This window comes from Apus apus, chromosome 17 (genome assembly GCF_020740795.1).
Source record: "Apus apus isolate bApuApu2 chromosome 17, bApuApu2.pri.cur, whole genome shotgun sequence".
In the NCBI taxonomy this organism is placed as follows: domain Eukaryota; kingdom Metazoa; phylum Chordata; class Aves; order Apodiformes; family Apodidae; genus Apus; species Apus apus.
The window spans coordinates 9648505-9661170 of NC_067298.1; the positions used below are offsets into that span (position 1 = coordinate 9648505).

A 12666-nucleotide genomic window follows, 5' to 3' on the forward strand; every position below is an offset into this window, starting at 1 on the left:
CAAACCACAGTGTCTTGTTTATTTAGGACTGTTGCAGCAGGAGATTTCAAACATGAGTAGAAGTCTTGAATATGTCATAAGTACGAAACTTGGCCTGAGTGTGGCTTGTCAGCAGTTTTTGGATGTTTATTTTAGAATTCCTTGGAGTCCTTTTACACTATGGACTAGACCACAATATGAAATAATTCACAAATTTGGTACCCTACGTTCAAAAAGGGAGAGAGTTCCATGTATACTGGTTCCTGCTCCTTGGCAAAGTGAATTGCCTGGCTGGGGATCTGGTGCTTCTCTTGGTGGGCTGGTGGTTGAGTTTGGCTGTAATGGGTTGTGTTCAAGTCACCTACATTCAGAGAGTGAAAATAATCAGTCACTTTTCAAAAGTGAATGTGTATCTGCTTTGTTTTCCACCAAATTTGTCAGACTGTGAATTCTTGATGCAATTACTTGCAGTTCGGGGAGCTTGATTTCCTTGTATATTTTGGCCATTCAGCCTTTACAAGAACCTTTTCTCCTATGGATGCACAGGTTGAAAGTGCCTGTTTTCTTTAGCTAATGGAATTTTGTTGATGTGTATTTTCTGCTTCAGTATGGAAAACTCACTGCAAAATTTTTGTAAATAAAGCAGACAAGGAAGAACACCATGTCATATTTCAGTGATTGCATTAAGTCAATTTAAGAGCCAAAACCCACCCTTGCAGCCAGGTAAACTGGAAAACGGATGTAATGTGATTACAACTGTGGCCAACACTGAGAAATCCCAAAGGTATCTCTTGAATGGTTCCTTATTTTCCCTTTTTTGACAGTTGAGATCGTCGTTCGTGAGTTACAAGTCGTCAGAGAAGCGAAAGAGAAGCAGATTGAGGAACTAAAGAAAATGTGTGAGCAAAGCAATGAATCTTTGAACAATGAGTGGGAGAAAAGGGTAATGACTAATAACTTGCTGTCTTTGAAAGACTCCTTCAGTGTGTATCTAGGATAATACCTTCTGACACTTAAAAAAAGCATACTGTAAGGAATATGTTACTTGTAGTGATGTTGCCTTGTGGTGATTTTCTTTTTTCCTGGGGTCATTTTGCAAGACTCTCTGTGCTGATACTTGCACAGCCACACCCACCCTTGCAGCCACCCCCTGCAACCTTGCCCAGCTGATCCCCCTCTTCCTGGGGTTCATCTGGCCCTCTTGACAAGTCTCTGGATGTATTAGGGAAGTGTTTATTTCTGGTTGACCTGACATGGAATTTTAATCTTGGTAAACCTGCTGCTACCTGCTGTCACAGGGATTCCTTTGAACTCTTTTTGCATTGGGTCATGGATTCTTCAAAGTATTTTTATTTATTGTTAGACTCAAGGCAGCAGCAAAGCAGAGAGACAAGCGTGTTTATTGCAAGACAGCTTCACCTTTGCCAGATTATTGCCAGTATTTGTCTTGCCAACCCCCCTCAGAAGAGGGAGGGTCACAAAAAGGGCAAAACCACCTCCCTTCCTAGATGAGGTATTCTGTTTAATTTAATATGTTTGCAGCCCTGCATCTGGAAGTGATGTTGGTTTTAGTTCTTGTCTTCTAGGAGATAAATCATAAATCTTGTGCTTTGTGCTTAAGACCTTGAGGCTTCAGTTTTAGGTGTTGGGGTTTTTTGTGTGTTTTAGAGCATTATTTTCAGCCCAAGGTCCTCCCACTTTTTGCAGTTCCTAGCAAGTGCTGTTTCTACAGCTGGAAGTGTCATCAGTGATGTCAGAGTGGAAAAAAGAAGGAAAATTAAAATGCTAATATTAATTTTAACTTAATGAAATTATGAAAGTGAAATCAGAACATGTATTTTAGGGAAGGGATTAGTGGAAAGTATGATGGTAAATAAAGGAAAAGTTAACACTAGAATGTTTTTATAACTTTAGATACTACTTCCTTCTGTGTGATTTTTCCAGTGAATAGATGCAGGTTGTTTGAACAGATGTTGTTGACAATAATGCAAATATTGCTATAGTCTGTTGTACAGGAGGTAGAGAATTTTTGGGTTTTTTCTTCCTTTTATACCTGGAGAGGAAATATTTACTTTCCCACAATATTTTAATAGGATCTCAAATTTAGCAAGCCTTCTGAGCACCACAGTATATACATGATACTTATAATGATTTATTTGCATTCTGGTCTTTTGGATGAAGAATTTATATTCAGTTATTGCACACTGCTGGAGTCTGTTAAATAATGGCCCAGATTCCCAGACACCTCCATGATTTTGCTGGGCTGTATGTTGGAGAGAAAAAGCTATCCTTGTGCAAATTAACCTGATTTTAGCAGTGTGTTTAAAATGATGTTTTTCTTTTGTCTCTTGCATCTTTCTCCTTCAGCTGAGAAGGGAATTTGTTAGAAACTTGAGAAATACACACTAGCTGTTGTACAACAACACACAATTTGACATGACAATGTTCTTTACTGTTGTACAGATAGAAAGTTTGGAGCTGAGGCTGCTTAACTAGAAAAGGCCACTGTTGTTTAGAATGTAAATCAGGGGTTATTAATGACACGAATAACCCTTTTATTAGACAAGTAGCCAACACTCTGGCTTCTTACAAACTGAGAGGCAGAGAAACAGGCAGTATGAGTGTCTGGAGAGGGTATTAGTGCTTCTCTAGTAGAAGTTCCTTGACTGTGCAACAGTAATTGGTGTTCAGTGTAAATATATAAACAAATAGCATGGCAGAGAAGGGCAAAAATATGTATGTGTTCAATATTCTGTACAGATAAGTTATGCCCTCTATGCATTTTAAAATTACTTCTAAACTGCCACCTATAGTGCCATAGTAGATGTATTTAGTGAGACAAGGATCTACAGAAGTGCAACTATTCTGGTTACATGCTATAATAATACTTAAAATGCTAGTTTTATGTGCCATTTATGTTTTGGTAATATTTTGGTGATGCAGCTTCACAATTCTGTGGCTGAGATGGAGAAGAAGAATTTCACTATTCAGAAGCAGCACACGGAAAACATGCAGCAACTGCTTGAGGACACCACTGGTCGTCTGAGGAAGATGGAGGAAGATTATTTGGAACAGCTAAATTCAACTGTAAGTTTTTTGAAAACGTGTCATGATAGCAAGTGTCTCCTGCAGTATTCAGATTTCTTGCATTTGTGCAAAAGTGTGCTTAAAAGCTGGTGAGCTAAGAAGTGTTTTAGTAGTGCAATGCAGTTGTTCTGTCCTGGGAGAGGACGGTGTCCTGGCAGCCAGTCCAACCGAGGACTTTTTCCCATGGATCAAATTCAAAGTATAGCCCTTCAGTGAATATTACACAGATATACCTTTGTACTGGAGGATTGTTTTTAGCCTTTCTCACTGTTTTTGATCAAGTTAGCAGAACTTTTGTCTTTGTAGGTTTGTAGATTACAAAAAGGATTTATGTAGTACATCTATTTTCCTAGATACATGTGACTTCTTGCTCCTCTTTCAATGATCAAATGCTTCTGTTAAAGACCAAATAAAAAGTATTTTAAAAATAATCAATGTATTATTTTACTGTATTGCATTTCTATCCTAGAATAATTAGAAACATGTAAGAAGGTGTAACTTGGACTTTGTGCCTGCTGTATAAATGGTGTAAAAAGCCAACAATTATCAAGTATCCTTCAGAAAGCATCTTGTTCTTTTTATCAGTATGAGGTATTTGAATGAGTGAAAAGACAATGTCAAACAAAATTTATTCCTTTATTAATGAATGTTGAATTTAAAAATTAGCATTCAGATCATGTCATAGGTAACAGTAAATACAGAGAAAAATGGACACAGTCTGTCAGCAAGATCGAATTTAAGAACCATCAAACCTAGACAGATCTTGCTGAGCAGCTTCTGGTTTAATAATTAAACAAGGTAGAGTTCAAGGCAGGGTTTAAGATGAAAGACTAGACTGTCACTGGAAATTAGTTTTCTTTTTTTTCCTCTCGCTTTCTTTCTCCCGGGTTTTGTGAGGTTTTTGTTGGTATTTCAGAGATGCCTTGTTCAGAGTTTCATGTTGTTCGGAATGCCCTGGCAGTTACTGGCTGAACAGAGTAACTAATGCCACAGAACTGAGCAGCTGGGTCTTGTGCATTGAACAAGAACTTCCCGAGGGCTGGGGGCAGGGAGGAGCTGCAGCACTTCAGGATGGTCTTTTTTTTAATATGTGTGTTGCTGATCTTTTAAAAAAAGCTGCACAAAACCAACAAACCTCCCAACACTCTTACTGTGCAAGTGGCCCAAGTATTGATGGACAAGTTTGCTGAACTATGTTCATGAAATGTCTTAAGCCACTTGCCAAAGTTCAGGTGACTGTTCTGCTGCATGAGGTTCCTGCTTTACTCCAGGCTCACTTAACAGCTCTGTGACTGGAGATGACAGATGTTTGTGTTCTTTTTTTACTTTAACAGAGGGTGAAAATACTGTTCCACTTCCCTCACCTTCAGACTTTTGTTAATATAAAAATAACTACGATATGCACATCCTGGAAGGACAGCTGTGTCTTAGTTTTTAACTCCAGCCTCTGAGGAATTCTCTTATTTCCGTGCCTATTAGAATAAATTTAGGAAAGAATAGGAAGGAGAAGAATTGTCTCAGGTTACCTGCCTGTTCTTATTCTGCTAGTTTTTAAAGCTGTTTTTATTAGGAGAAGAAATTCCAGGAAAAAGAGAGAAATTTTGATAGATGTTTGTAATTTACTGAAAGGAAATCACTGTAATTAAATGATACAGAGAAGTGGGGTAGGGGCAGGTGCAACACCAGAATCTCTCAGAATTTGCTATATTCCTGTGCACTCTTTCTTCTCTGCATGCCTGCATTTTCCAGGAGTAAAATGGAGATTATATGCTTACCTAACAGATTGGTAAATTACTTTGTTAATATTTGTTAATTGATGAAGCACAACTAGGTAGCATTTGCACTCTTATTATAGCATTTGTTTTATAACGTTCTTCCATCCAACAAACCCGTAGCAGGTCCTGCTGTATCTTCTTGTTACATTCTTGGATATGGTTTTGCCAAAATGTGCAGATAAAAGGCAGTTCACAATCAGTAGTTCTGTAGCAACCTAAGTGCCTTGCTCCTTCTTTTAGGTTAGAAATTTGATACATGTTCATGTCTGTAAACATATGTAAAAGTACTGAGAAGAATATTTTAGCATGAAAAAGCCACATATTGCACTGGAGGCTGTGCAGTTTAAATGCTTTCTAATTGACTTTTGTAGCTGATGATCAGTAAAATCTTATTCTCAAATACTCTTTCCCACATGCAGGTTGTGCACATCACTAGTGATAACACTGGTGGTTAATGGAAGGTCTACAGCTGCTTTGTGTGTATTATCATCCCTTACAGTTGTCCACAGAAGTATCTGTCATCTCTCCCTCTTGAAAAGATTTGCAGTTTAGAAATCAGTTGCACATGTTGTTTTGCTTAGGGGGGAAGACATGTTACTTTGGGGAGGGGAACAGACATCCATATTTTGAAGTTTTATTTATTTTTACATACAAAACAGGATTTACTGTCATGATTGATGACAGCTTTGCTGTTGTAACTCTTGTGTCTCTGGACCACCGAAGAACCTTGTTGCTCTAGGCTACTGAATAACAACAGGGGTTTACCCTAATTTATTCTAGTGTTTTCTCAACAACGACCTATTCTTTTAGAACCAGACTGTCAAAGAACTGGAGGCTCGTGTCCAGCAGTTGACTGTGGAGGTTGAAAACAGTAATTTGCAGCGTCAGAAGTTATCTCAGGAAAAGACTGACGCAGAACAGCGTTGCCAGACGTTGGGCTCTGAACTCCAGGCATTGAAAGCAAGGTAATTAAATAGCAGTTGCTGTTCTTAACATTGAAGAGTATGGAGATGCTGAAAGCAAACATTATTAATTTTATTTCAAGAGCTCGGGGGATGATAATTAGCATTAGAAAGTTGTCATGAAAATGTATTAATTCATGTAAAGCTCATTTTGGAGCTGACCCAACCAACCATCCTAAGCAGTATGTTCTCTTTCCATTATTTATAAGCATTTCATTCTGTTACAAGGAATGTTACAAGTCTGGTACAGTCTGACTTGCATATTTTGTAGACTTGATAGTGAGCAGGTAAGAAGCCAAAGCATGAAAGCAATTTCCATATTCTGTTTGCTTACTACTTGCAGGTACAGCTCTCTTCAGAAAGACAAGGACCACGTTAGACAGGAATATGAGGACAACATTCAACAACTGCAAAGTAAATATGATGCAGAAATAAATTTTATAAAGCAGGAACATGCTCACTCTGCAGCTAAGGTATGCTCCCAGGTATAATAGGCATTACAATGTTGTTTATTTTTTAAGTGGCCTCCTCAGTATAAATGTGATGCTTATGAATAAATCCAAGCAACTGTTCAGTTCCCTAATTGGTACATGTGCATAAGGTTTAAAAAAACCTGTGATTTAATTTTTCATTCCCAAATTTGTCAGAAGAATCATGTAAAATTGACTGATAATTCTGGTGTGTGTGTATGTGTACACAGAGGTGGTATCTCCATAGCTGATGCAGATAAGGTACAATTAATATGCAGATTTTCTTTGTGCTTATGTGAAAATACCAGAGGGCCTCAGCACTCTGAAAGACTTTGTTTTCACAGAGCCTCTTGAATGAGTGAAAATATTTTTCCAGAAATAAATTGTCTTGAGGCTTCTTTAGCATGAAACATTATGCTAAATATTTGTGTTTCATAATTTTTTAAAATTCTACTCACACTCCACCCAAAGTGTAACAATTCTGGTTTATTTGTGTAAAAACATCCATCAGGTTGATACCTACTAATATGCATAGGTAGATATATAGTATATATTAATATCATTTTCAAGTTAAAGGATTGTAGAAATGGCTCATGTTTGAAATACTGTCTGCTAATCTTAGGGCAATAGGACAAAAGGGGTCTTTTGCATTTATTTATTGGAATTTTGGGAGCTTTGGTGATATTTTCTTCCGTTTTATTCACAGGGTATTTTTCTTTCAATTTTTAGTGCCAAAGCTTTTTTATTAGTAGGCATTTTTTGTGGTTTTCTTTGTTTCTTAGTTCACCAGATTAACAGAAGTATGAATGATCTGGAGTTAACTCAGACAGTTGTTTTTTTTTCCCAAGTTGATAATTTTTTCTGACCTTCTGGCACCTTTGAGATATAAATTTAAAAATGCAAGAGGTGTGTCTGTGGAGCTAATGAGAAATGCAACACAAAGTTTATTTTTCTGTTAAATCCCTACAGGCATCTGACAGGATTGCAGAGTTGCAGAGCAGTGTGTCTCTCTTAAAACAGCAGCTCCAAGATGCAGAAGATAAAAGGCAAAAACAGCTGAGGGTGAGTCCTGAATTTCTTACTCAGGAATGACCAGCCATTTTGACTTTTTCCAATGGTTTGGATATTTAGATATCCATCCTAAAATGCACTTATATAGAGCATTCACCTTCGTTTTTTATTCAGAGAAATATATCAAATGTCACCTTGATTGGTTTAAAAAGTATGACTAAAAAAGATCACTTTATGGGTAAGAGCAGGATTTTCACAGGAACCAGCTGTTGTTATTCACATGTTAAAGCAGTGGATCATAGAGGAGCATGTAAAAGAATTAAGAATAACTTTTTTTTTCCCCTAAACCATAAACATTTTTAAAGTATTGTTTTTATTTTAGTTGCTATGTAAGAGGCCAGTGCAATGTTTTGGCTTCCCACAGGCACTGAAACTGATCCTCTATCTCAGGATAGTGAGTTCCACTTTGGTATCATATAGCAGTCCTGGCTGAGTTTTGCCATCTACTTTTCCTCCTATGCCTTTATTTCCCTGTTGATGCAGCACAGAAGGGCATTTTAATAGCTCTGGAGAACAATTTCTGTTTCTCTCTAGAAGACATGAATCATGACTTTCAAGATAGTTGTGTTATGTGTGGGTATTTTTGCTGATGGTTGAATTTTTTTATATGTCAAAGAACTTTTTTTATGATGACAAAGTGGATTTTTAATTTTTATGGACTGTTCTATATAATAGCAAATGCATGTGTATTTAATGACTGCTTTGAAATGATAGAAAACTGTGATTTGTTTATGTAGAACATAAATCTCTTCCTTTGCAGGATCAAGAACACAAGTTTCAAGAGGAAAAACATAACCTGGAACGTGCATCTGAAAAGCAGGTAATGTTTTCAGGAAAATACACCATCTTGTACACACTTCCAGTTTTGTTGTATACAGAAACTGAAAGATTCAATTCTGAAATCCCTAAAGTAGTACGTTTTGGAATGCAAGCATTGCACATGGGTTGGAAAATAACTGGGCAAGTTCAAGGAAGATTTTCAGCACACCTATTTAAGTACAGAATCACTGCTTCTGAGTTGAGGTACCTCTGGCCAAAGAGTTTTACCTAAGAAGTGCCACTGTAAACATCTCCAGTTTTATATGCTTCTGTTGTTGGCATCTGCTGTGAACTGCTGTTAGAGAAAAGATAATGGACTAAATTGAGCTTAGCCTGACCTGTAGTCAGTGTTTATATGTTGCTCAATACTTTTTCTCAGTATGTCTTTATTCCATACTTTCCCTTGATTTCATTGTGCTCTCTGTTGTCAACACACATTGTTCTTACATCAGAAACTTAAAAAATGGAATTCTCATCAAAACCACTCCATCTTCAAGCACTTTGCAAATACTGTCTACTCTTTTAAACTCTAAACATCAATAGGTTTCAAATTAACCTTCACTTTTTGTGGTGGTATATGTTCAACTCATTCAGTGTTTAATTAAGAGGGTCAGTTGAATGCCTGTCTGATTGAAAGGATATTATTCAATCATGTAATTTTCAAATTTGGAAATTTAGAAAATAATGAATTGTGATCGTAGCAACTTGTCACTTGGTGATAGCATTTGCAGTATGAGTTGTTGGGACTTTGAGTTAGTGCCTTCCATTGACTTGAATTCAAATACTTTTTGCCCAAGATATGGTTTGGTTAATCCTAGCCCCCATTTGTCTTTTTTGACAAATCATGGGTTTTCTGAACACTGGCCTGAAGCGAAGCCCAGGATTGGAATGGTATTTCAGGTCAAACAGAAATATATGAGCACAATTTGGGTATCTCCTAGCTACTGAAGTATAGTGGCCATTGGTTTATTGCAAAGCCTCACTTCCTCTGCAGATAAGTGCAAATGAAGTGTGGCTGGTCATGTTCCCAGGCACCAAGTCAAAATGCCATCAAATGCCTCACAGCTACACCATTAAACTTTATGATTCTGGCTGATAAGGTGGAAACATCCATATCAGCTTCCTGCCATGGCCTGTGTGAACCCAAGGGAGGCTTGAGGGTCACCTGGGAGAATGCTCCTGAGTGGGGGCTGAGAGCACAACCACCAGCCCTCAGCAAAGACTGAAGGTGTAACCAGCGTCAAGGGAGAAGGGAGCAGATGCTTTGTTTTTAATAGATAACTTGACAGCAGTTTGCTTATTCATAAATAAGAATGTAACTGTGGTTTGGAAATACAATCTTTGAGAAAGGAGGAGAAAATAATGCATGTAAACAATCTATGAATATAAATCCATAAAGTAGTATAGATTGGCCCATAAAATACTAAATCAAGCTCGCCTTCAAGTAAAGGAATCATGAAGTCTCTGGTGCAATCTGTTCACTTAAGAACATACCCATTATCTAATAATCTTTATTAGTCTACAGTGGCTGTTGCCTGCTAGGATATTTAAACATCAAACAAATAAAAGGTAGTAACCCTAAATGTCACTGTTTGATTAAATGTGCTTATCTACTGAATCAGGAACCAGTTAGCCTAAATGGTTTTACAAGCAAAGGAAACACCTGCTTTTTATAAATAATCTACTGCTTGTTTCCCAAACATTCAGCTAAGCATAGGAACAGTGACAGATTATTCCTGAGAGCCGTTCTCGAGCCAGCTGGGAAATATATAGGATTTGACCAGGCTTGGCAATACTTTCTTTACACTGCAATAGACAACCCGTGTGTTTGGAGGCTCTTCCAAGCAACAAAGTATTCAGGCTTCTGTGTAGTAAACACCTACATGAAACTGTTTATGGTACAGAGCCTCAGAATGTGTTTTTTCATGGGATTATCCTCTTACACTTCTTACTATACACTTACTAGAACATGTTTTTCTTTATTGTAGCGACTTAGGGGAGTGTAATGTTGCAAATGATTGTAGGCTAATAAGGGATTCTCTGTGCTGCCCATGAGATAAAGAAAACATGGTTAGTAGGTCCCATCACCACATTGTTACTGGAACAAGCCTAAAAGCAAAACAAACTCCTGGACGGAGTCTGCCTTGGGCTAAAAAGGGTATGAAAACACATGGTTTGCTCCATGCCTGGGGGGCTGCTAAATTCTGAAGCTGCTTTTCCTCTCCTAATCCCAAACTACCAGAGAAATGAGTTCTTCATATTCATTTTGAGAAGAAAAATAGCCCTACTAGCTATATGATCATACTTCATCTCTCTGTTAATCCTTATTCTTGCATTTTATGTAATTTTAGAGATGGTTGTTTATATCAGTGCAAAAGAAATATGCAAAATAAATAATTTCTATACTTGAAAATAATTGTTTTTATCAGACTTTTTGTTTTATTTAGCTAAAACACAGCATTTTTTTTGCCTCCAAATGGTAGATTCATGACCTCAGGAATGGTGTTGAGAAGGAAAGAGAGGACGCTCAAAAGAAAATTCGTAGGCTGGGAGAGTCTTTGAAGTAAGTGAATATGGAATAATCCTTGAACCATCTCCAGATTTTTATTTATATTTATTAAATAATTTACACTTTGTCTCATCTGCCTGCCTTCCTGTGAAATCACAGAATGGTCGGGGTTGGAAGGGACTTCTGAAGATCATTGAGTTCAACCCCCGTGCCAGTGCAGGACCACCACAGAATCTAGGGCAGGTCTCTCAGAAATGCATCCAGACTGGTCTTGAAAGTCTTCAGAGAAGGAGACTCCACAACCTCTCTGGGCAGCCTGTCCTAGTGCTCTGTCACCCACACAGTAAAGAAGTTTTTCTTCATGTTGAGGTGGAATTTCCTATGTTCTAGCTTATACCCATTAGTCCTTGTCCTGTTACTGGTCACCACCACCAAGAGACTGGCCCCTTCCTCTACACACCCACCCCTCAGTTATTTATAGACATTAGTAAGATCCCCTCTCTATAGTTTGACTGGATCATCTTCCCATTGTAAAACTGCATCTTCAGGCCATAGTCAGCCATAAAAATGAAAAAAGAAGATCATGAAGTAAAGCCACCACATTTCTTGGCTTTAAAGGGGCAGGAATAACACAGAATGGGAGTCAGTGATTTTGACTGGTCTGTGGTTGTTTTATAGCAATGATTTGGGGTTCCTTTTAAGATTAGTAATTGAATTAGTAATGGTAATAAGTAATTATTTTGTAATTGAATTAAAATAAGAAATAGCTTTCATCCTCATTTTTGTTTGGATGGAGACAAAAGTTGGCAGATTTGTTAGGGTGGATTTGTGCTCTGAAAGAGCACAATTTCCTACCAGGGTTTCTGGACAATATTAAGATTTTTACATTTATGTGTTTATGACATATACAGTATGTCTGTATGTGTATGTATATGATACATAAGTAATACATCACAAGCAGTAATGTTTCGTCTCAGAAATGATGGCTTCTTTAAGGCTTTTTTTCCCCACTGCTGCAAAAATGAGCCATTTTAACAATCTTTTGCTATTAATATGAATCTGTAAGATCTAATATCTTACGTGACAATGCTTTATCTTGCTGTATTTGTTTGACTGTGTGTGGAATCAAATCAAGTAATTCCAAGCCAAGGCAGACTCAGTAAACCTTTAGAAAACAGCCTTCTCCTCCTGGGGGTGGGTGAAAATTCAGTTCACCATCTTCAGTGGAAACGATGCCCTGTGGAATTGCAGCTCAGCACCCGGCAGGTGCAGCAGTGATTTCTCATAAACTACTTTGATCTGAATGCACTTTGATTCTACAGTGGCCACAGGATTGTGTCTTGGGTTGCTAGTCAGTGCAAAGGCATGGAAAGGGAAGTGACAGGCATTTTACTGGGCTTTTTTGATATGATTTTTCCAGTGGTGTGACAGCAAACAGAGCTCTTGCAGTTTCAAACATTCCCACATAGGTGTGTAATGACAGTGATTGAGACATCGTGTGGAATAGTAAAATCCACATTTCTGCAAGTTTCTTTCACTTCAAATAAATAGTGTAGCCAGAGTTTTAATAGGAGTTTGTATAGTTTATAGAAGAGTTTTTTTCCTCTGAAGGTTATGGTAGAAATCTCTTGTCAAAAACAAATCCTTTGCAAAAGAATTGCTCTAAACTTATGACTACTAGTGATGACTTGGAGATATGAATTTTATATCTAGTTTAGCAATGCATATCATAGGCATTGTCTAATAGCAAAAGTGACTATAGGGAGTGTTCCAAGGATTTTTTCTAGAATGTCATTTAAACTGCATTCATGTAATAAAGCATTCTTAAAACGCTTCTGTGTAATTACGTGGAGGGAAATGTTGTTTCTCTAATACCTTTCGTTTGGTTGGATAAAATGTCATGAAGAGTGAGCTACAAATAGGCTAAATCTCTGCATTTCTTATCTCTTTTATTTTAAGTACAGGAATAGGAAATCAAGAGTTACACTTATATT

The 12666-nt window shown here is 37.5% G+C and overlaps 1 protein-coding gene across 4 annotated transcripts in view; it reads left to right on the forward strand.

Annotated features, from left to right (window-relative positions):
• CEP112 (centrosomal protein 112) overlaps positions 1-12666 on the forward strand; it is a 157852-nt gene that overhangs the window by 33737 nt on the left and 111449 nt on the right. For all 4 annotated transcript variants that reach the window (XM_051634572.1, XM_051634575.1, XM_051634574.1 and 1 more), the window contains exons 11-17: positions 804-922; positions 2923-3066; positions 5652-5806; positions 6147-6276; positions 7243-7335; positions 8105-8164; positions 10647-10726. In XM_051634572.1, coding sequence (XP_051490532.1) covers positions 804-922; positions 2923-3066; positions 5652-5806; positions 6147-6276; positions 7243-7335; positions 8105-8164; positions 10647-10726 — 781 coding nt within the window. The remainder of the gene's footprint in view (positions 1-803; positions 923-2922; positions 3067-5651; positions 5807-6146; positions 6277-7242; positions 7336-8104; positions 8165-10646; positions 10727-12666) is intronic.